General features: G+C 44.5%; 1 protein-coding gene across 1 annotated transcript in view; it reads left to right on the top strand.

Moving 5' to 3' along the window:
- The window catches only part of LOC118373750 (endoribonuclease Dicer-like), a 65,970-nt gene that overhangs the window by 27,022 nt on the left and 14,389 nt on the right, over positions 1 to 24,559 (top strand). Inside the window, 20 exon segments of the mRNA XM_035759968.2 lie at positions 2,675 to 2,988; positions 3,198 to 3,330; positions 3,576 to 3,697; positions 3,884 to 4,004; positions 4,275 to 4,429; positions 4,594 to 4,726; positions 5,025 to 5,100; positions 5,447 to 5,586; positions 6,068 to 6,247; positions 8,495 to 8,708; positions 9,212 to 9,365; positions 9,706 to 9,888; positions 10,507 to 10,612; positions 10,806 to 10,981; positions 12,980 to 13,584; positions 13,586 to 14,280; positions 14,647 to 14,799; positions 15,159 to 15,311; positions 16,193 to 16,342; positions 18,346 to 18,596. Coding sequence (XP_035615861.2) covers positions 2,675 to 2,988; positions 3,198 to 3,330; positions 3,576 to 3,697; positions 3,884 to 4,004; positions 4,275 to 4,429; positions 4,594 to 4,726; positions 5,025 to 5,100; positions 5,447 to 5,586; positions 6,068 to 6,247; positions 8,495 to 8,708; positions 9,212 to 9,365; positions 9,706 to 9,888; positions 10,507 to 10,612; positions 10,806 to 10,981; positions 12,980 to 13,584; positions 13,586 to 14,280; positions 14,647 to 14,799; positions 15,159 to 15,311; positions 16,193 to 16,342; positions 18,346 to 18,596 — 4,214 coding nt within the window.

A 24,559-nucleotide genomic window follows, 5' to 3' on the forward strand; every position in this document is an offset into this window, starting at 1 on the left:
ATAAGCACATCCAATAGTCAAAGGTTAATGAAATACAAATGGTATAGAGAGAAATAGTCCTATAATTCCTACAATAACTACAACCTAAAACTTCTTACCTGGGAATATTGAAGACTCATGTTAAAAGGAACCACCAGCTTTCATATGTTCTCATGTTCTGAGCAAGGAATTTAAACGTTAGCTTTCTTACATAGCACATATTGCACTTTTACTTTTACTTTTGCACTTTTACTTTTTGCATTATTTAAACCAAATTGAACACGTTTCATTATTTATTTGAGGCTAAATTGATTTTATTGATGTATTATATCAAGTTAAAATAAGTGTTCATTCAGTTGTTGTAATTGTCATTATTACAAATACATTTTAAAAATCGTCCGATTAATTGGTATCGGCTTTTTTTTGGTCCTCCAATAATCAGTATCGGCGACCTCTAGTCCAAACACACCAAGACAAAATCTGGAAATAATCAGATCCTCAAAAGTTCTACAGCTGCACCCGAGAGTATTCTGACCAGCTGCATCACCGCCAAATCACTCCAGTCACCCAAGTCATAGACTATTTTCTGGAGTGCCAGGTCTCAGACCAAAAGGCTCCTTAACAGCTTCTACCCCCAAGCCATAAGAATGCTGCTGAACAATGAATCAAATGGCCACCGGACTATTACATTCACCCCCCCCCATTTGTTTTGTACACTGCTGCTACTCGCTGTTTATTATCTATCCATAGTCACTTCACCCCTACCTACATGTACAAATGACCTCGACTAACCTGTACCCCCGCACACTGACTCGGTACTGGTTTCCCCCTGTATAAAGCCTCGTTATTGTGTTGCTTTTGATTATTTTTTACTTTAGTTTATTTAGTAAATATTTTCATAACTCTTCTTGAACTGCACTGTTGGTTAAGGGCTTGTAAGGAAGCATTTCACGGTAAGGTCTACACTTGTTGTATACCGGCGCATGTGACATAAGGTTTGATTTGATTTGGCTACATGACACACATTGATTGCTTTTAGTATTTTGTGTGTGTGTGTGTGTGTGTGTGTGTGTGTGTGTGTAAGGGAATTTCCCCTCTTGGTACAGGATAAGTCCACAGGGTTTATTATGAAGTTATTTCTTCCTGGTGTCCTAGGACCACAGGGTTTATTATGAAGTTATTTCTTCCTGTTGTCCTAGGTCCACAGGGTTTATTATGAAGTTATTTCTTCCTGGTGTCCTAGGTCCACAGGGTTTATTATGAAGTTATTTCTTCCTGGTGTCCTAGGACCACAGGGTTTATTATGAAGTTATTTCTTCCTGGTGTCCTAGGTCCACAGGGTTTATTATGAAGTTATTTCTTCCTGGTGTCCTAGGACCACAGGGTTTATTATGAAGTTATTTCTTCCTGGTGTCCTAGGTCCACAGGGTTTATTATGAAGTTATTTCTTCCTGGTGTCCTAGGACCACAGGGTTTATTATGAAGTTATTTCTTCCTGGTGTCCTAGGTCCACAGGGTTTATTATGAAGTTATTTCTTCCTGGTGTCCTAGGACTACAGGGTTTATTATGAAGTTATTTCTTCCTGGTGTCCTAGGTCCACAGGGTTTATTATGAAGTTATTTCTTCCTGGTGTCCTAGGTCCACAGGGTTTATTATGAAGTTATTTCTTCCTGGTGTCCTAGGACTACAGGGTTTATTATGAAGTTATTTCTTCCTGGTGTCCTAGGTCCACAGGGTTTATTATGAAGTTATTTCTTCCTGGTGTCCTAGGACCACAGGGTTTATTATGAAGTTATTTCTTCCTGGTGTCCTAGGTCCACAGGGTTTATTATGAAGTTATTTCTTCCTGGTGTCCTAGGACCACAGGGTTTATTATGAAGTTATTTCTTCCTGGTGTCCTAGGACTACAGGGTTTATTATGAAGTTATTTATTCCTGGTGTCCTAGGACCACAGGGTTTATTATGAAGTTATTTCTTCCTGGTGTCCTAGGACTACAGGGTTTATTATGAAGTTATTTCTTCCTGGTGTCCTAGGACTACAGGGTTTATTATGAAGTTATTTCTTCCTGGTGTCCTAGGACCACAGGGTTTATTATGAAGTTATTTCTTCCTGGTGTCCTAGGACTACAGGGTTTATTATGAAGTTATTTCTTCCTGGTGTCCTAGGACCACAGGGTTTATTATGAAGTTATTTCTTCCTGTTGTCCTAGGTCCACAGGGTTTATTATGAAGTTATTTCTTCCTGGTGTCCTAGGTCCACAGGGTTTATTATGAAGTTATTTCTTCCTGGTGTCCTAGGACCACAGGGTTTATTATGAAGTTATTTCTTCCTGGTGTCCTAGGACCACAGGGTTTATTATGAAGTTATTTCTTCCTGGTGTCCTAGGTCCACAGGGTTTATTATGAAGTTATTTCTTCCTGGTGTCCTAGGTCCACAGGGTTTATTATGAAGTTATTTCTTCCTGGTGTCCTAGGTCCACAGGGTTTATTATGAAGTTATTTCTTCCTGGTGTCCTAGGACCACAGGGTTTATTATGAAGTTATTTCTTCCTGGTGTCCTAGGACCACAGGGTTTATTATGAAGTTATTTCTTCCTGGTGTCCTAGGTCCACAGGGTTTATTATGAAGTTATTTCTTCCTGGTGTCCTAGGTCCACAGGGTTTATTATGAAGTTATTTCTTCCTGGTGTCCTAGGTCCACGCCCTGTGTGAGGAACTCTTCTCCCCGGCCTCTCTGGACCTGAAGTTTGTGACCCCGAAGGTCATCCGTCTCCTGGAGATCCTCCATGAGTACAAGCCCTTTGAGAGGCAACAGTTTGAGAGTGTGGAGTGGTACAACAACCGCAACGAGGACAACTACGTGTCGTGGAGTGACTCGGAAGACGAAGACGAGGATGAGGAGGTGGAGGTGAAGGAGAAACCCGAGGCTAACTTCCCCTCGCCGTTCACCAACATCCTGTGTGGGATCATCTTCGTAGAGAGGCGCTACACGGCAGTCGTCCTCAACCGGTACGCATCTGGTGTTCAATGCCATTTTGGTTCAATTGTGTGATACCTCTGCTACACTGCCTCCTTGGATTGTTTCTTGTACACTGCTCAAAAGACTAGAAGAATGAATGAATTGTATTGATCTAACTTTGTGATTTAGCAGTATATTTTGGGGGGAGGATTTCGGTTGTCTAAATACCATTTCCATGATTGCTGTCCCTCTGTGTCAGGCTAATAAAGGAGGCAGGGAAACAGGACCCGGAGCTGGCCTACATCAGCAGTAACTTCATCACGGGACACAGCATCGGAAAGAACCAGCCACGCAACAAGCAGATGGAGGTGGAGTTCAGGAAACAGGAAGAGGTGGGAACACAACATCTTGGATTGTGACATTATCCCACCTGTTTACATTGAAATTGACCTACCCCTACATTAGTGTGTCTCTGCCTCTCTCTCTCTCTCTCTGCCTCTCTGCCTGCCTGTCTATCTTCTTTCCTGCCTGTCTGTCTCTCATCCTCTCTCTCACTCTCTGCCTCTCTCTCACTCTCTGCCTCTCTCTCTCCCCTCCTTCCATTCAGACCTAACCATATTTCCTCATTATTTCTCAGGTTCTGCGTAAGTTCCGTGCCCACGAGACCAACCTGCTCATAGCGACCAGCATCGTGGAGGAAGGGGTAGATATTCCCAAGTGTAACCTGGTGGTGAGGTTTGACCTGCCCACTGAGTACAGGTACAGCACTGCTTGTCCATCCACTACCTTGTTGCTTCTTGTTCAATGGACTATTGGCTTCTCTTTTGTTGTTTTATATTGTTGATATTGTTCCCGTTCTACATTTTGTTCCTCTTTTTTTAAGCATATAAAGTGTGTTGTGACCCCTGGTAAATACACTTTCAATAAACTTTGACTTGACTGTAGGTCCTACGTTCAGTCTAAAGGCCGAGCCAGAGCCCCTGTCTCCAACTACATCATGCTGGCTGAAAGTGAGAGGACCAAGACCTTCGAGGAAGACCTGAAGACCTACAAGGCCATAGAGAAGGTGTGGTTTTCAGAGCCTGTCCTCAAGGCCCCATTGTGTCTGTCTGAGGAACACAGGGATTCTCAGAGATTTGTTTAAGGATGCATCCCAAATGGCACCCTATAGCGTAGTGCACTGTACTGTATAGGGAACTATCTGCCTGTTTAATTGATTTGTGTGTCTGTCCACAAGGCCCGTCCTTGGATGATATGAGAGGTCCTTGGTGTTTCTCTGCTCTTATTGTGGCAACCCTAATACTGATGACTGTAGTTCTTCTCTTGACGTCTTCAGATCCTGAGAAACAAGTGTTCCAAGGCAGCGGGGGTCGGTGACTTTGAGGTGGAACCGGTGCAGGATGATGACAACATCCTGCCTCCCTACGTGCTCCGCTCTGAGGAAGGAGGGCCCCGCGTCACCATCAACACGGCTATCGGACACATCAACAGGTAAAGAGAGAACCGCCAGCCCTGCTTTGAGTCTGAAAGATATATACAGTTTTAAAATAGTTCTCATTGGAAACGAGGCTCTAAATGGACTGAGAACAAAATATGTTTGATTTTGTTTTAATTTGGCTGTGGATGGTCTGGTGTGCTAATGACCCTCTCTCCAGATACTGTGCCCGTCTGCCCAGTGACCCGTTTACCCACCTGGCACCTAAGTGTAAGACCAAGGAGCTGAAGGATGGGCGCTACCAGTCAACCCTCTACTTGCCCATCAATTCCCCTCTACGGGTGCCCGTCGCTGTGAGTCTCAGGCTTTCCTCATTGATTTGATTTGTAGGTCTGATTCACAAATAGCCGTATTGCCTATATATTCTAGCTCTGGTCAAAAGTAGTGCACTATATAGGGAAAAGGGTGCCTTTTGGGACACTTATACAGTGCTTCCAGGTGCACAAATGGCTGTAGTAGGCTACATGGGGGTGAAACTCACCTCATCCACTGCCAATGTGTAGCATCCACTTTTTCCATTTGAGACGTCACGATTCAGTGTGTTTTATGGATGTCTTTGAGACCTATGTACACTTTTTTTTGTCATTGCAGGGGCCAATCATGAACTGTGCACGACTGGCAGAGAAGGCAGTGGCACTACTTTGTTGTGAAAATCTTCACAAAAAAGGTCAATAAAATTTAACTATTTGTTAGAATATCCTTCATCATGCAGTACTCTCTGCAGATCCCTGATTGCATCGCTCTCTTTCTGTCACCCTCCCTCAAATCTCTCTCTCTCTCTCTCTCTCTCTCGCTCGCGCTCTCTCTCTCTCTCTCTCTCTCTCGCTCTCGCTCGCTCGCTCGCTCGCTCTCGCTTGTGGGAATGTAACTGAATTTGCTGGGGTGTGAGGGGGGGTTCAGTATTAAGGGGGACCTGGTATTAACTGCTGTGCAGTGACATATTTAACTTTTTGGGCATATTTTTTCACTATACTTCTACGGTAGTTAAATGGTTCTGCCTTTCTCTTCTCCAGGTGAGTTGGATGACCACTTGATGCCTGTGGGGAAAGAGACTGTGAAGTATGAGGAGGAGCTGGATCTCCATGACGAGGAGGAGACCAGTGTTCCAGGCAGACCAGGATCCACCAAGAGGAGGCAGTGCTACCCTAAAGCTGTGAGTTGTCACCACACTGAATGCTACCCTAAAGCTGTGAGTTGTCACCACACTGAATGCTACCCTAAAGCTGTGAGTTGTCACCACACTGAATGCTACCCTAAAGCTGTGAGATATCTCTACACTGAATGCTACCCTAAAGCTGTGAGATATCTCTACACTGGATGCGTCCCTAAAGCTGTGAGATATCTCTACACTGAATGCTTCCCTAAAGCTGTGAGATATCTCTACACTGGATGCTTCCCTAAAGCTGTGAGATATCTCTACACTGGATTTGTCCCTAAAGCTGTGAGATATCTCTACACTGGATGCTTCCCTAAAGCTGTGAGATATCTCTACACTGGATGCTTCCCTAATGGCACCCTATTACTTTGATACAACAATGGACTACTTGGACAAGAGCCCTATGGGCCGTCAGATCTGACTGTTCCTTCTGGAGCATCTAACAGCTAGATGACCTCTGTCCCTCTCTCCTGTCCAGATACCAGAGTGTCTTCGGGACAGTTACCCTGTACCGGAGCAGTCTTACTACCTGTATGTGATTGGCATGGTCCTCACCACCCCTCTGCCTGACGAACTCAACTTCCGCCGCAGGAAGCTCTACCCTCCAGAAGACACTACCAGGTGCTTCGGCATCCTGACTGCCAAACCTATACCTCGGGTAAGGAACACACCTATTTCAGTTTCCCATTGAGGACCTGCCAGGAAACAAATCAAATATTTAGGGATGCAAACAAGCAATTCCATTTCTATTGAAACTGATAGAGAACATCTTTTTTTTCTAGGAGGCAACAGCTAGACAGTAGGGCCCACCTTGCTTTTCCACAGTTAGTATGCCCTTTTATTTAAGTTTACTGTGATACTCACCTAACTAGAGGTCGACCGATTATGATTGTTCAACGCCGATACCGATTAATCGGCCTATTTTTTTATTTGTAATTATTAATCCGTTATTTTACCAGGTAAGTTGACTGAGATCACATTCTCATTTGCAGCAATGACCTGGGGAATAGTTACAGGGGAAAGGAGGGGGATGAAAGAGCCAATTTTAAACTGGGGATTATTAGGTGACCGTGATGGTTTGAGGGCCAGATTGGTTTAAATAATGCAAAAACAAAGTGTTTGGAGAAGAAAGTAAAAGTGCAATATGTGCTATGTTAAAAAGCTAACGTTTCAGTTCCTTGCTCAGAACATGAGAACATATGAAAGCTGGTGGTTCCATTTAACATGAGTCTTTAACCACTTGCTCCTACCTGGCACGCAGGCGTCCCATCTAGAGCTCTGGAAATGCAAATGCGCTACGCTAAATGCTAATAGTATTAGTTAAAACTCAAACGTTCATTAAAATACACATGCAGGGTATTGAATTAAAGCTACACTCGTTGTGAATCCAGGCAACGAGTCAGATTTTTAAAATGCTTTTCAGCGAAAGCATGAGAAGCTATTATCTGATAGCATGTAACACCACAAAAGACCCGCAGGGGACGTAAAAAAAATAATTAGCATATTCGGCGCTACACAAAGCGCACAATAAAATATAAAACATTCATTACCTTTGACCATCTTCTTTGTTGGCACTCCTAGATGTCCCATAATCACTATTGGGTCTTTTTTTCGATTACATCGGTCCATATATAGCCTAGATATCGTTCTATGTAGTCTGTCTGATAAACAAAAAAAATAGCGTTTCATAACGTAACGTCATTTTTTAAAATTCAAAAAGTCTGTAGGTACTGCAACCTCAGCCATATTTAATGTCTTTCGCCCATAACAATGGGTTGAAGCGGCGGATGGATATATTTTTCCACTTTCAGTGATCAGATTTTCCTGCACTTTTCAATGAAACGCACGTTCTGTTAAAGCTACAGCCGTGATTTAACCAGTTTTATAAACGTCTGAGTGTTTTCTATCCACACATACTAATCGTATAGGGTAGACTGAAGAGGTTAATATTCCCAGGTAAGAAGTTTTAGGTTGTAGTTATTATAGGAATTATAGGACTATTTCCCTATATACCATTTGTATTTCATTAACCTTTGACTATTAGATAGGCACTTTAGTATTGCCAGTGTAACAGTATAGCTTCCGTCCCTCTCCTCGCTCCTCCCTGGGCTCGAACCAGCAACACAACGACAACAGCCACCATCGAAGCAGCGTTACCCATGCAGAGCAAGGGGAACAACTACTAGAAGCCTCAGAGCGAGTGACATTTGAAATGCTATTAGCGCACGCTAACTAGCTAGCCATTTCACTTCGGTTACACCAGCCTCATCTCGGGAGTTGATAGGCTTGAAGTCATAAACAGCGCAATGCTTGACGCACAACGAAGAGCTGCTGGCAAAACGCACTAAAGTGCTGTTTGAATTAATGTTTACGTGCCTGCTTCTGCCTACCACCGCTCAGTCAGATACTTGTATGCTCAGTCAGATTATATGCAATGCAGGACACGTTAGATAATATCTAGTAATATCATCAACCATGTGTAGTTAACTAGTGATTATGATTGATTGTTTTTTATGAGATAAGTTTAATGCTAACTAGCAACTTACCTTGGCTTACTGCATTCGCGTAACAGGCAGTCTCCGTGTGGGGCGCAACGAGAGAGAGGCAGGTCGTTATTGCGCTGGACTAGTTAACTGTTAGGTTGCAAGATTGGATCCCTCGAGCTGACAAGGTGAAAATCTGTCGTTCTGCCCCTGAACGAGGCAGTTAACCCACGGTTCCTAGGCCGTCATTGAAAATAAGAATGTATTCTTATATTAAAAAATATATATAAAATTGGCAAATCGGCGCCCAAAAATACCAATTTCCGATTGTTATGAAAACTTGAAATCGGCCCTAATTAATCAGCCATTCCGATTAATCGGTCGACCTCTACACCTAACCCCGACCTCCTCCCTCTACCCAGATCCCCCACTTTCCTGTGTACACGCGGTCTGGTGAGGTGACCATCTCCATGGAGCTCCAGAAGGCTGGGTTCACTCTGAGTGCTGTCCAGCTGGACCTGATCACCAGACTACACCAGTACATCTTCTCTCACATCCTCCGCCTGGAGAAACCTGCTTTAGAGTTCAACCCCACGCAGGCCGACTCGGCCTACTGCGTTCTACCTCTCAATGTTGGTGAGTTAGTTAACCTACTGCGTTCTACCTCTCAATGTTGGTGAGTTGGTTAACCTACTGCGTTCTACCTCTCAATGTTGGTGAGTTGGTTAACCTACTGCGTTCTACCTCTCAATGTAGGTGAGTTAATTAACCTACTGCGTTCTACCTCTCAATGTTGGTGAGTTAGTTAACCTACTGCGCTCTACCTTAATGTTGTTGGGTGAGTTAGATAACCTACTGCGTTCTACCTCTCAATGTTGGTCAGTGAGACCCCAACATTACACATAATACTGTAGGCCCTGTTTTTTAAGGACAAAATACACTGCAACGGTGGTGATTCCGTATGTAGAATTGTTGGTAAATTAACAAAAATTGTCAGCCCATGTTGTCAGTCAATAGTACTGCTACCAGCTGTTCTTAACGTTTCGTCGGCATGGCGTGTTTTGTCCTTTAGTCCTTCATGCCGTAACTAATGATTCCCTCGTCATATAAGATCAATAACACACTGTCTCCTCTTTCAGTTGAGGATTCCAACACTCTAGATTTGGATTTTAAATTCATGGAGGACATAGAGAAGTCCGAGGCTCGTGTTGGCATTCCTACCACCCAGTACACCAAGCAGAACCCCTTCACCTTCAAACTGGAAGACTACCAGGACGCTGTCATCATTCCACGGTACGCTGCTCACTACCCTCTCTGACGGAGGAGCCAATGGAGTTTTAGGTTCCAAATAACACCCTATTCCCTATATAGTGCACTTCTTTTGCCCAGGGTCCACAGGGAATAGGGTGCAATTTGGGACACATCTTCACTTTCTTGAAGCAACATCCAATACATTTCATATGACCCACACGATAATAAGATTATTTCAAAAACTGAAACTAGCATGGTGCAGATTTGGATGTAAACATCTCGCAAGTTTTGAGTGGCGAATTTAAAGTATATCTTCACTGTTCCATTATGCCAAACCTTGACCCCTGTCTCTCTAACCCCTGTCTCTCTCGCTCTCTCTCAGGTATCGTAACTTTGACCAGCCTCACCGTTTCTACGTGGCTGACGTTTACACAGACCTCACACCTCTCAGCAGGTTCCCGTCACCGGAGTACCAGACGTTTGCTGAGTACTACAAAACCAAGTACAACCTGGACCTGTCCAACGTAAACCAGCCACTACTGGACGTAGACCACACCTCCTCACGGTGAGGGAGGGAGGGAGGGAGGGAGGGAGGGAGAGAGAGAGGGGGAGGGAGAGAGAGAGAGAGAGAGGGAGAGGACAAGAAAGAGAGTATGAGAGAGGGAGAGGACAAGAAAGAGAGTATGAGAGAGGGAGAGGACAAGAAAGAGTATGAGTGAGGGAGAGGACGGGAGGGAGAGGACAAGAAAGAGAGAGGGGGAGAGGGAGAGGACTAGAGAACGGGTGAGGACTTAGGGGAGAGGGCAAGAGAGGGGGGAAGATGAGAGGGAGAGTTTGGGGGGAGGGGACAAGAGGGAGAGGAGTAGAGGACGAGAGAACGGGTGAGGACTTAGGGAGAGGGGAGAGGACGCGAGGGAGGGAGATGGGTAGCGAGGATGGAGGGGGGAGACAAGAGAGAGGGGGAGAGGACGAGAGGGAGGGAGAAGAAAATGTATCTTAATCAACTCTGCCATCATAAGGATGACCTCTGTCTAGTGGCTAGTGTGGGGAGCATAGCCAACATCAAAATTAGTAAAGATATGGGGAGAACCCTTTGTCTGTTCCTTGACACCTATACAGGTTACTTTATCTGAGAGCTACTGTTAAACTCACCCAGTGTTTGACCTCTGACATCTCCCTGTAGCCTGAACCTGTTAACCCCTCGTCACCTGAACCAGAAGGGGAAAGCCCTGCCCCTCAGCAGTGCAGAGAAGAGGAAGGCCAAGTGGGAGAGTCTACAGAACAAACAGGTGATCTAGTGTACACACAGAGCCATGGCTCTATACCGGTTTATGGCTGAAGCTCTGAAAATGAACTAGATTAGAATATGTTGGAGAACAGCTGTACTCCTAGGGCCCTGGTCAAACAGTGCACTGTATAGGGAAAAGGGTCTCATTTGGGACTTAACCAATGTCTAACTTTCCTCACTCTCCTCCCCTCCAGATCCTGGTCCCAGAGCTGTGTGCCATCCACCCCATCCCAGCCTCTCTGTGGAGGAAGGCTGTGTGTCTCCCCAGTATCCTGTATCGCCTACACTGCCTGCTCACAGCCGAGGAGCTGAGGGCCCAGACAGCCAGCGACGCTGGAGTAGGAGCCCAGACCCTGCCCTCTGACTTCAGGTACGTCTCATCTCCATTTTCCTGGATTTCACTCCTTTTTTTAATGGTGTAAATAAAGTGTGTGGCGGCTCACCGTGTGAAATAAACCGGACTGGACTTGGATGAACTATCTAGGGCTGACCCCATTTAGTCGACTGGTCGGTTGTTTGGTTGACATTTGGTCAGATGTTGTCGATCAGTCACCAAAACATTGTTGGGGTTCATGGGGGCATAAGACACCTGTCTGATTGGTGCCTGTCTCAGTGGACTGATCCATTGTGGAGGACACGGAGATGGCACAGTCCATCACTCTAAGACATGTGATACTGACATGGTGTATGATTGCTCATTATTTTTTAAATAATATAATCTAATATTTTATAACAAGTGCGCTTTCGGTCGCTGTCCTGAAACAATCTTCAGTGTGCCGTAGAATTGGCACCTTTCCCTCTGTTGCTACAGTTGTGGGGGGCTTAAGATTCTAGATTCTTTCTCACTTGAAAATGGCATTCCTCACAGATGTTTCATTATTTATCCTGTACACCTGTATTGTCCTAAAACAGTGGGTGTGCAAGAAACTGAATTAAATAATTAATGGTTCCTAAAGTTGATGAATGAATTAGGAGGTTTGAAGAGGATTGTATGGTGTTATATTTAATAGATATACAGTTGAAGTCGGAAGTTTACATACACTTATGGCACATATTGCACTTTTACTTTCTTCTCCAACACTTTGTTTTTGCATTATTTAAATCAAATTGAACATGTTTCATTACTTATTTGAGGCTAAATTGATTTTATTGATGTATTATATTAAGTTAAAATAAGTGTTCATTCAGTATTGTTGTAATTGTTATTATTACAAATACATTAAAAAAGTTGGATTAATCGGTATCGGCTTTTTTGGTCCTCCAATAATCGGTATCGGCGTAGAAAAATCATAATCGGTCGACCTCTAGTATACACGCAGCTCTCCCTCCTATACCCTCTTCTTTATCTCCTTATTGTTATTATTATTATTATGATCCTCATTATAATAATAAGTAATGTCATTATCATTAGTAGTCTTAGTATAGTTTCCTTGTATAACCACCATCAAACTGTAGACCTAAGAGCGAATCCTGTTTAGTCTAAATACCGTAACTGATTTAGGCCTATAATTCAATATTTAGGCTACTGTATCTATCAATCAATCTATCATTCATGCTTTGAAATGCAATCAAGCATTTTAGTTTTAAAATTAAATAACAAAGGGAGCTTTTGAAGTCGATGTCTTCCACACATCTGACTTCCCCTTTCCCTCCTGAGCAACCAGTAAACATTAACCCGTTTCCAGTGTCTTTTTCACATCCTCCACATCAATTTTACTGTCGACATTACTATGTTCGGAGTTAGTTATAACCAATTTATTGATGTGATTATGATCGGCTATAGCTCAGGCCCTATTGGTCACGCAATAGATGCTTACATGTTTTACGTAAAGAGAGTAAGGTTTCAGGGAATAGGGAATGTTTTTCCTAAACAAATTATGGATTTCTTTAACAACTTTTCAGTCAGAAACAAGTAAGAAACTAAATTGCTGAATTTTGTTGCAGCTTCAGCACGGACAGCGCAATAAACACTTCCTGTGCTCTGGTGCCTTTTCTCTGTGTTAGGGAGAAGTGCGAGACAACGTGCGCCAGTCACACAGGCACTCACTGTCATTTTGTTTTAACACAGGATGACCATCGGGCGCTTTTTTGAGTAATTTCTGTTTCTTAATGTTTTTATCAAGCTGTATGCTTAAAGCATCAGACAAGCTCAGAGCATATGTAGTTGGTTTTATTCAAACACGCAGTGTCTGTCTAATATGGAAAAATAATCGATTGGTCGAAATAACAGGACAACTCTCAGTTGACAAATATTTTTTTGTCGGACAGCCCTAGAACTATCCTTTTAAATCTAATTGCTACTTGATGTTTGGCTCCACTCCAACACTACATAATGTCCCTAAATCTCACACGGTATCGGCCTTTATAGGTATCCAAACCTGGACTTTGGATGGAAGAAATCCATCGATAGCAAGTCATTCATCTGTCTGCGTGATGAGGATGAGGAAGAGGAGGAGGAAGAGGACAGCGGTGACGATAACTGTAAACAGCAGGGCCAGACTGTAGCCCCTGACCCTGGACTTGCTGCTGCTGTTTCCCAGCAACCCTGTAGTGACTGTCATGTCTCTTCTCGGCCTGAGGGGTGCGACATCCACCAACGCCCCGAAGATGACATTCCAGAGGACGAGGAGCCCCAGCAGCCAGACTCCGCCTCCTGCACTAGCATCCTCGCTAACGGCACTGCCCCCATTGCCAATGACAACGGTGACCACGGCGACCATTCACACCTTCACGACGGACGTGACAACTGCCAATGTCTCCCGGCTGGTTCTGGTTTGCCACTGGAGAACGAAAAAGAAGTATCAACAACACAAACCACTACCTCAGTTCTTCCTGTGCAGCCCTCTCTTAGCATCGAGAACCAGAATCTAACCCCAACACCCCCCCAGCCCCAGCCAGGGACCCAGCCTCCACCCCCTTACCCCCAGCCAGGGAACCAGCCTCCACCCCTCAGCCCGGGACCCAGCCTCCACCCAGCCTCAGCCCCAGCCAGGTACCCAGCCTCAACCCCCAGCCCGGGACCCATCCTCCACCTTCTCAGCCCCAGCCAGGTACCCAGCCTCTACCCCCTCAGCCCCAGCCAGGGACCCAGCCTCTACCCCCTCAGCCCCAGCCAGGGACCCAACCTCCACCCCCTCAGCCCCAGCCAGGGACCCAGCCTCCACCCCCTCAGCCCCAGCCAGGGACCCAGCCTCCACCCCCTCAGCCCCAGCCAGGGACCCAGCCTCCACCCCCTCAGCCCCAGCCAGGGACCCAGCCTCCACCCCCTCAGCCCCCGCCAGGGACCCAGCCTCCACCCCTCAGCCCCAGCCAGGTACCCAGCCTCCACCCCCTCAGCCCCAGCCAGGGACCCAGCCTCCACCCCCTCATTCCCAGCCAGGGACCCAGCTTCCACCCCCCCAGCCCCAGCCTAGCGATGAATGTAGACCAGGGAGGACCTCAGAGCTCCGTGAGGGCGACGGACACCACATGAATCAAGCTACCTCAGACTGCTGCAGCCCAGCAACGATGACGGGGCCCGCCAGCACAGCTCCCATCACCACAACACCTTTACCTGACCCCTCAGAGCCCCTAGAGACCCAGGAGATCACCACCAGCAGCTCTGTAGTGGGGGATACCCTTGGCCCCTGCTCCAAGACCCTGGGGCCCAACCCTGGGCTCATCCTTCAGGTATGGTTCAACAAGTTTTTCAGCGTTAGTTGATGGTTACTTGGGTCGTTTAATTGAAGTTTTGATTGTTTTAACTAATAAATATCAGATTTTCTATCAAAATATACTTAGATATTCACATGCATACTAGACATATTCTTACTTATCTGTTGTGGGGGAGAAAAAACACAAATATTTAGAATCAATACATCCATCCCTCTTGTCCTATTGTTTATTTGACTTAAATCTCTGTTCAGCAATTAAAAATATCACTTACATGTGTTTTCATTGTTTGATTCCTACCTTCAAGCCGTCAACAAAAAGTGATTCAGTCAAAAATGGAAAAAAAAGGCCAGCAATCACCTGAATCTTTGTTTGTTTCTGAAGGCCCTGACCCTGTCCAACGCCAGTGACGGCTTCAACCTGGAGCGTCTGGAGATGCTGGGAGACTCCTTCCTGAAGCACGCCATCACCACCTACCTGTTCTGTACCTACCCCGATGCACACGAGGGACGACTCTCCTACATGAGGAGCAAGAAGGTGAGCCTAGGGGAGGGGCGAGGGGAACGACTGACTTTTTTTGCTTACGTCCCAAACTGTACCCTATAGCCTTTTTAGTGCACTACTTTTGATCAGGGCTTACATTAGGGCTCTGGTTAAAAGTGGCACACTGTATAGGGAATAGGGTGCCATTTGGTACGCATCCCGGGGGTTGGGGTTGAATGTTTGTCAGTGGAATGCTTTGTTTGCCTATTTGTATGAGAGTTTGTTTGTGGTTCTTTGTTTTACTGTACATTTTGTCACGTAGGCCTACATTTCACCTAATGCATTCTTAGGAAGTTTGCATATGATGTATGTGTGGAATGGTGTGAATTGAATAGTTATTTTGTGTTTAACAGGTGAGCAACTGTAACCTGTATCGTCTGGGAAAGAAGAAAGGTCTTCCTTGCAGGATGGTGGTGTCCATCTTTGACCCACCGGTCAACTGGCTGCCTCCTGGCTACGTGGTCAACCAGGACAAGAGCAGCGAAGACAAATGGGACGAGGATGAGGTACGTGATGCAGTGTGTGTGTGTGTTTGTGCTCATGTTTGTGTGTGTTTGTTCATTTGCCTTGTGAAGTTAGTCTTACATGAGCCTTCCTAGCCTGTTTCACCACTCACTGTCTAATCTTCTCTGCTCCTTTCCTGATTTGGCCACTAGAGGGCAGGCCTATACCTTATTGCAGTGTTTCCCAAACTTTTTATAGTCCCGTACCCCTTAAAACATTCAACCTCCAGCTGCATACCCCCTCTAGCACCAGGGTCAGCGCACTCTCAAATGTTGTTTTTTGCCATCATTGTAGGCCTGCCACATACACACTATACAATACATTACTGGTGTGCATAAGAGAGTGAGTGGTGTGTGCAACAGAGTGAGTGTGTGCATTTGTGCATAAGAGAGTGCACTGTGTATGTGTGTGTGCTCAGGGCCATTTTCAGCATCATGGTCTGACTATTATTATGTTACATGTCAGACAATTAGCATTTAATGAATATGCATAGAGAACTTCCCACATGGTAAACTTCATGGGTTATTAATGATTTACTATTCAGGACGAAGCTTGTCAGATATTGAATTACATTAGGTCTGTAAGTCATTGAGTTGGATAGGGCTGCCTACCGTCTCACATCCAAATCTAATCTAATGCTGCGTTGAGAGTAAAACTTTGGGACGATAATCTGTATTAATCCTATTGTGGGATTTGACCACAGCTCCAGTAGTCAACTACAGGCCTGGAGGCACGACTGGATTAAAGAGACATTGGATAATAAGACATTAAAACAATTCACATAGTAATCCATCCACTTTTTCTCCTTTCCCTCTTTGTCTCTCCTCCTAACCTCTCCCATGGCTTTCTTTCTCTCGTCACCCTCTCGCTTGCTCTCTCTCAGGCCAAAGAGGAGCTCCTGGCCAACGGTAGTGCTGGAGAGGAGTTGTGTGTAGAGGAACTAGGGGAGGAGGTTCTGGAGGAGGATGAAGATCTTATGTGGAAGGAGCCTAAAGATGAGGTCAACGTGGAGGACGACCTGGAGTACTACCAGGTAGGGAGGAGTTCAAGACGACTACAAATGGCACTCTATATCCTATATAGTGTACTACTTTAGACCTGGGCTCGTAGAGCGCTGGTCAAAAGTAGTGCACTACATAAGGAATATGGTGCTGTTTGGGATTGGTTGATGGTTCTTAGGGGTGATTAATCGAAAGTTGACTCTTGTGTTCATATTGATATTGATTGATGTTCTGCTTTGAGGGAGCTAGCACACTGTGTATGTGACGAAATATGATTTGATTTGAGTTTTATATTCAACAAATACTATACAGTATTCAGACACCTTGACTTTTTCCACATTCTGTTAGGTTACAGCCTCATTCTAAAATTTATAAAATTGTTTTTTTCACTATCAATCTACACCCAATACCCCATAATGACACTTTTCTAATTTATATTTGAAAAAATCCCCTAAAATATCACATTTACATAAGTATTCAGACCCATTACGCAGTACTTTGTTTGAGAACCTTTGGCAGCGATTACAGCCTGGAGTCTTCTTGGGTATGAATGACGCTACAAGATTGGCACAACTGTATTTGAGGAGATCTCCCATTCTTCTCTGCAGATCCTCTCAAGCTTTGTCAGGTTGGATGAGAAGCGTCGCTGCAGAGCTATTTTCAGGTCTCTCCAAACATGTTAGATCGGGTTCAAGTCCGGGCTCTGGCTGGGCCACTCAAGGACATTCAGAGACTTTTGCCGAAGCCCGTGTACTTAGTGTCGTTGTCCTGTTGGAAATGTGAACCTTTGCCACAGTCTGAGGTCCTGAGCGCTCTAGAGCAGGTTTCTCTCTGTACTTTGCTCCGTTCATCTTTGCCTCGATCCTGACTAGTCTCCCAGTCCCTGCCGCTGAAATACATCGTTGCAGCATGATGCTGCCACCACCATGCTTCACCTTAGGGATGTTGCCAGGTTTCCTCCAGACGTGACTCTTGACATTTAGACCAAATAGTTCAATCTTGGTTTCATCAGATCAGAGAATCTTGTTTCACAGAGACTTTGGCTGCCTTTTACTCCAAGCGGGCTGTCATGTGCCTTTTACTGAGGAGTGGCTTCCGCCTGGCCACTCTATCATAAAGGCCTGATTGGTGGAGTGCTGCAGAGATGTTTGTCCTTCTGGAAGGTTCTCCTATCTCCACAGAGGAACTCTAGAGCTCTGTCAGAGTGACCATCGGGTTCTTGGTCACCTCCCTGACCAAGGCCCTTCTCCCCCGAATGCTCAGTTTGGCCGGGCAGCCAGCTCTAGGAAGAGGACCTTCAATGCTGCAGAAATGTTTTGGTACCCTTCCCCAGAACTGTCCCTCGACACGATCCTGTCTCGGAGCTCTACGGACAATTCCTTCAACCTCATGGCTTGGTTTTTGCTCTGACATGCACTGTCAACTGTGAGACCTTATATAGACAGGTGTGTGCCTTTCCAAATCATGTCCAATCATTTGAATTTACCGCAGGTGGACTCCAATCAAGTTGTAGAAACATCTCACGGATAATCAGTGGAAACAGGATATACCTGAGCTCAATTTCGCATCTCATAATAAAGAGAATGAATACTTGTGTAAATAAGGTATCTTTGTTTTTTGTTTTTAATACATTTGCAAAAATGTCTCAACCTGTTTTTTCTTTGTCATTATGGGGTATTGTGTGTAGATTGCTGAGGAAATTGTTTAATTTAATCCATTTTAGAATAAGGTTGTAACGTAACAAAATGTGGATAAAGTCCAGGGGTCTGAATACTTTCCGAAGGCACTCTATGTGGTGTGTAGACCAATACAAGTTTCCATGTAATTACTCTATATAGTAAGAGGTATGAATGCCTGCATACCAGACACATGCTTGCTTATCAATTACAGTGGGAAATGCTGTATCAAAACAATGTCATTTATTTAAACACATATTTTTATTTTCAGCTATGGAAAATGTAATTTAAATGTGTTAATTTCTAATCGATAAGGATGTCCTCGATCGACTAATTGATTAACTCATTCCTACTACCAGGAGCACATCAAGTTCATCGACAACATGCTCATTGGCTCCGGTGCCTTCGGCAAGAAGATTTCCCTCGGTACCTTCCCCCCTGCCCCCGCCACCCCTGGCCCAAGTCCCAGCCCCTCCGCCCGTTCCTCCTCCCCTGCAGCCGAGCCCAGCTACGGGGAGTGGAAACCCCCCAAGAAACCTGGTCCGGTCCCCACCCCCCACTACCCCTCAGAGCCTAGCGGTAGTGGCTCAGCAGATGAGTTTGACTACAGGTGAGTTTCCCCCAATCCCATGTGAAGTTGTACCTGAGCACCTAGGAGGCAAAGCGCTATATTTGAGCAGTAATGCCCGACGGGGTGTGGTATTTTTTATTTAACCTTTATTTGACTTGGCAAGTCAGTTAAGAACAAATTCTTATTTACAATGAAGGCCTACCTAAGCCATACCAGCCCTTAGCCAATATACCATGGCTGAGGGCTGTTTTAGTAGTAAAATGGCGCCGGAGAAGAAGGCTGATGTTCTACGTGTCCCTAACCGATAGTTTTTTTGTGTTTTTTTTTTGCGTTGTTTGTTTTTACTTATTTTGTACATAATGTTACCACTACCGTCTTTTATGACCGAAAATAACTTCTGGACATCAGGACTGTGATTACTCACCACAGAAGAGTCTGACGATCCCGACGCAAATGATATACTGCTTTCTCGGGAACAGGCCCAGATCCCCTTGATTTACGTGAAGAGGAGAAAAAGGGGCCAGAGGGCAGGCTGCCATATGAGAAGTCGTAGGCGATCGAATAAACCCCCACTTCCTTCCATTCTGCTAGCAAAAGTGCAATCTTTGGAGAATAAAATCGATAACCTATGTGGAAGATTAAACTACCAACGGGACATTCAAAACTGTAATGTCTTATGCTTCACGGAGTTGTGTCTGAATGACAACACTATCAACATACAGCTGGCTGGTTATACGCTGTACCGGCAGGATAGAACAGCAGCGTCTGGTAAGACAAGGGGCGGCGAACTATGTATTTTTGTAAATAACAGCTGGTGCACAATATCTAGGGAAGTCTCGAGGTATTGCTCGCCTGAGGTTGAGTATCTCATGATAAAATCAAATCAAATTTGTTTATATAGCCCTTCGTACATCAGCTGATATCTCAAAGTGCTGTACAGAAACCCAGCCTAAAACCCCAAACCGCAAGCAATGCAGGTGTAGAAGCACGGTGGCTAGGAAAAACTCCCTAGAAAGGCCAAAACCTAGGAAGAAACCTAGAGAAGAACCAGGATATGTGGGGTGGCCAGTCCTCTTCTGGCTGTGCCGGGTGGAGATTATAACAGAACATGGCCAAGATGTTCAAATGTTCATAAATGACCAGCATGGTCAAATAATAATAATCACAGGCAGAACAGTTGAAACTGGAGCAGCAGCACGGCCAGGTGGACTGGGGACAGCAAGGAGTCATCATGTCAGGTAGTCCTGAGGCATGGTCCTAGGGCTCAGGTCCTCCGAGAGAGAGAAAGAAAGAGAGAATTAGAGAGAGCATACTTAAATTCACACAGGACACCGGATAGGACAGGAGAAGTACTCCAGATATAACAAACTGACCCTAGCCCCCCGACACAAACTACTGCAGCATAAATACTGGAGGCTGAGACAGGAGGGGTCAGGAGACACTGTGGCCCCATCCGATGACACCCCCGGACAGGGCCAAACAGGAAGGATATAACCCCACCCACTTTGCCAAAGCACAGCCCCCACACCACGAGAGTGATATCTTCAACCACCAACTTACCATCCTGAGACAAGGCCGAGTATAGCCCACAAAGATCTCCGCCACGGCACAACCCAAGGGGGGGCGGCAACCCAGACAGGAAGATCACATCAGTGACTCAACCCACTCAAGTGACGCACCCCTCCTAGGGACGGTATGAAAGAGCCCTAGTAAGCCAGTGACTCAGCCCCTGTAATAGGGTTAGAGGCAGAGAATCCCAGTGGAAAGAGGGGAACCGGCTAGGCAGAGACAGCAAGGGCGGTTCGTTGCTCCAGAGTCTTCCGTTCACCTTCACACTCCTGGGCCAGACTACACTCAATCATATGACCCACTGAAGAGATGAGTCTTTAGTAAACACTTAAAGGTTGAGACCGAGTTTGCGTCTCTGACATGGGTAGGCAGACCGTTCCATAAAAATGGTGCTCTATAGGAGAAAGCCCTGCCTCCAGTTGTTTGCTTAGAAATTCTAGGGACAATTAGGAGGCCTGCGTCTTGTGACCGTAGCATACGTGTAGGTATATACGGCAGGACCAAATCAGAGGGATAGGTAGGAGCAAGCCTTATGTAATGCTTTGTAGGTTAGCAGTAAAACCTTGAAATCAGCCCTTGCCTTGACAGGAAGCCAGTGTAGGGAGGCGAGCACTGGAGTAATATGATCAAATTTGTTGGTTCTAGTCAGGATTCCATCAGCCGTATTTAGCACTAACTGAAGTTTATTTAGTGCTTTATCCGGGTTACCGGAAAGTAGAGCATTTCAGTAGTCTAACCTAGAAGTGACAAAAGCATGGATTAATTTTTCTGCATCATTTTTGGACAGAAAGTTTCAGATTTTTGCAATGTTACGTAGATGAAAAAAGCTGTCCTTGAAACAGTCTTGATATGTTCTTCAAAAGAGAGATCAGGGTCCAGAGTAACGCCGAGGTCCTTCAGTTTTATTTGAGACGACTGTACAACCATTAAGATGAATTGTCAGATTCAACAGAAGATCTCTTTGTTTCTTGGGACCTAGAACAAGCATCTCTGTTTTGTCCGAGTTTAAAAGTAGAACGTTTGCAGCCATCCACATCCTTATGTCTGAAACACATGCTTCGAGCGAGGGCAATTTTGGGGCTTCACCATGTTTCATTGAAATGTACAGCTGTGTGTCATCCGCATAACAGTGAAAGTTAACATTATTTTTTCGAATGACATCCCCAAGAGGTAAAATATATAGTGAAAACAATAGTGGTCCTAAAACGGAACCTTGAGGAACACCGACATTTACAGTTGATTTGTCAGAGGACAAACCATTCACAGAGACAAACTGATATATTTCCGACAGATAAGATCTAAACCAGGCCAGAACTTGTCCGTGTAGACCAATTTGGGTTTCCAATCTCTCCAAAAGAATGTGGTGATCGATGGTATCAAAAGCAGCACAAGGTCTAGGAGCACGAGGACAGATGCAGAGCCTCGGTCTGATGCCATTAAAAGGTCATTTACCACCTTCACAAGTGCAGTCTCAGTGCTATGATGGGGTCTAAAAGCAGACTGAAGCATTTCATATACATTGTTTGTCTTCAGGAAGGCAGTGAGTTGCTGCGCAACAGCCTTTTCAAAAAAAAAAATTAGAGGAATGGATCAGGTTTTCTGGGCCAAGGTTTGGCTTTTTCAAGAGAGGCTTTATTATTGCCACTTTTAGTGAGTTTGGTACACATCCGGTGGAAAGAGACGTTTATTATGTTCAACATAGGAGGGCCAAGCACAGGAAGCAGCTCTTTCAGTAGTTTAGTTGGAATAGGGTCCAGTATGCAGCTTGAAGGTTTAGAGGCCATGATTATTTTCATCATTGTGTCAAGAGATATAGTACTAAAACACTTGAGCGTCTCTCTTGATCCTAGGTCCTGGCAGAGTTGTGCAGACTCAGGACAACTGAGCTTTGAAGGAATACGCAGATTTAAAGAGGAGTCCGTAATTTGCTTTCTAATAATCATAATCTTTTCCTCAAAGAAGTTCATGAATTTATCACTGCTAAAGTGAAAGTCATCCTCTCTTGGGGAATGCTGCTTTTTAGTTAGCTTTGCAACAGTATCAAAAAGGAATTTCGGATTGTTCTTATTTTCCTCAATTAAGTTAGAAAAATAGGATGATCGAGCAGCAGTAAGGGCTCTTCGGTACTGCACGGTACTGTCTTTCCCAGCTAGACGGAAGACTTCCAGTTTGGTGTGGCGCCATTTCCGTTCCAATTTTCTGGAAGCTTGCTTCAGAGCTCGGGTATTTTCTGTGTACCAGGGAGCTAGTTTCTTATGAGATTTTTGTTTTGTTTTTAGGGGTGCAAATGCATCTAGGGTATTGCGCAAGGTTAAATTGAGTTCCTCAGTTAGGTGATTTTTGTCCTCTGGCGTCCTTGGGTAGACAGAGGGAATCTGGAAGGGCATCAAGGAATCTTTGTGTTGTCTGTGAATTTATAGCACAACTTTTGATGTTCTTTGGTTGGGGTCTGAGCAGATTATTTGTTGCAATTGCAAACGTAATAAAATGGTGGTCCGATAGTCCAGGATTATGAGGAAAAACATTCAGATCCACAACATTTATTCCATGGGACAAAACTAGGTCCAGCGTATGACTGTGACAGTGAGTGGGTCCAGAGACATGTTGGACAAAACCCACTGAGTCGATGATGGCTCCGAAAGCCTTTTGGAGTGGGTCTGTGGACTTTTCCATGTGGATATTAAAGTCACCAAAGATTAGAATATTATCTGCTATGACTACAAGGTCCAATAGGAATTCAGGGAACTCAGTGAGGAACGCTGTATATGGCCCAGGAGGCCTGTAAACAGTAGCTATAAAAAGTGATTGAGTAGGCTAAGCTGTAGACCACACTATCTACCTAGAGAGTTTTCATCTGTATTTTTCGTAGCTGTTTTACATACCACCACAGACTGATGCTGGCACTAAAACAGCAGTGAATGAGCTTTATTCCCCCATAAGCAAACAAGAAAACGCTCACCCAGAGGTGGTGCTCCTAGTAGCCGGGGACTTTAATGCGGGGAAACTTAAATCCGTTTTACCAAATTTCTAAAAAATATGTTAAATGTTCTCTTTGCTACCGCATGGCAAGCGGTACCGGAGCACCAAGTCTAGGTCCAAAACACTTCTAAACAGCTTCTACCTCCAAGCCATAATACCCCTGAACATCTAATCAAATGGCTACCCAGACAATTTGCATTGCTTCTACTCTCTGTTGTTATCATCTATACATTGTCACTTTAATAACTCTACCTACATGTACATATTACCTCAACTAACCGGTGCCACCGTACGTTGACTCTGTACCAGTACCCCCCTGTGTATAGTCTCGCTATGGTTATTGTACTGCTGCTCTTTAATTACTTGTTACTTTTATTTCTTATTCTTATCCATATTTTTTCTAACTGCGTTGTTGGTGATGGGCTCGTAAATAAGCGTTTCACTGTAAGATATTCGGTGCATGTGACTAATACAATTTATTTTATTTGTTCTTAAGCATGACACAAAGCAGAGTGCCTGGATACAGTCTTTAGCCGTGGTATATTGGCAATATACCGCAAACCCCCGAGGTGGCTTATTGTTATTATAAACTGGTTAAAATCAAATTGGCCTTACTGTTAAATGCTACTTTACAAGCTCCTAAACAACATTGTATTTCAAGAAATAAAAAATAGAATAAAAAGTAACACTATAACATTGTGTAACAATAACGAGGCTATATTCAGGGGGTACTGGTACCGAGTCAATGTGCGGGGAAACAGGTTAGTCGAGGTTATTTGTACATGTAGGTAGATGTAAGGTGACTATGCATAGATTACCACTGCAATTGTAGCAGTAAAAATACATGTTTTGTCATACCCGTGGTATACGGTCTGATATACCATGGCTTTCAGCCAATCAGCATTCAGGGCTCGAACTATTATAATACAATCGATTGTTTATTTGAACAACTTGGTACATATGCAGAATCATACATAAAATGATATGTCATACAATATATAAAAAAAGAGGTAAAAATATACAGTACCATTCAAGTTTGGAAACATCTACACATTCAACGTTTTTTCTTTATTTGAACTATTTTCTACATTTGACAATAATTGTGAAGAGATCAAAACTATGAAATAACACATGGAATCATTTAGTAACCAAAAAACTGTTAAACAAATCCAAATATATTTGAGATTCTTCAAAGTAGCCTCTCTTGGCATTCTCTCAACCAGTTTCATGAGGAATGCTTTTCCAACAGTCTTGAAGGAGTTCCCATGTTTGCTGAGCACTTCTTGGCTGCTTTTTCTTCACTCTGTGGTCCAACTCATCCCAAACCATCTCAATTGGGTTGAGGTCAGGTTATTGTGGAGGCCAGGTCATCTGATGCAGCACTCCATCAATCTCCTTCTTGGTCAAATAGCCCTTACACAGCCTGGAGGTGTGTATTGATAGCCCCACTAAGC

The sequence above is a fragment of the Oncorhynchus keta genome, chromosome 35 (genome assembly GCF_023373465.1).
Source record: "Oncorhynchus keta strain PuntledgeMale-10-30-2019 chromosome 35, Oket_V2, whole genome shotgun sequence".
In the NCBI taxonomy this organism is placed as follows: Eukaryota; Metazoa; Chordata; class Actinopteri; order Salmoniformes; family Salmonidae; genus Oncorhynchus; species Oncorhynchus keta.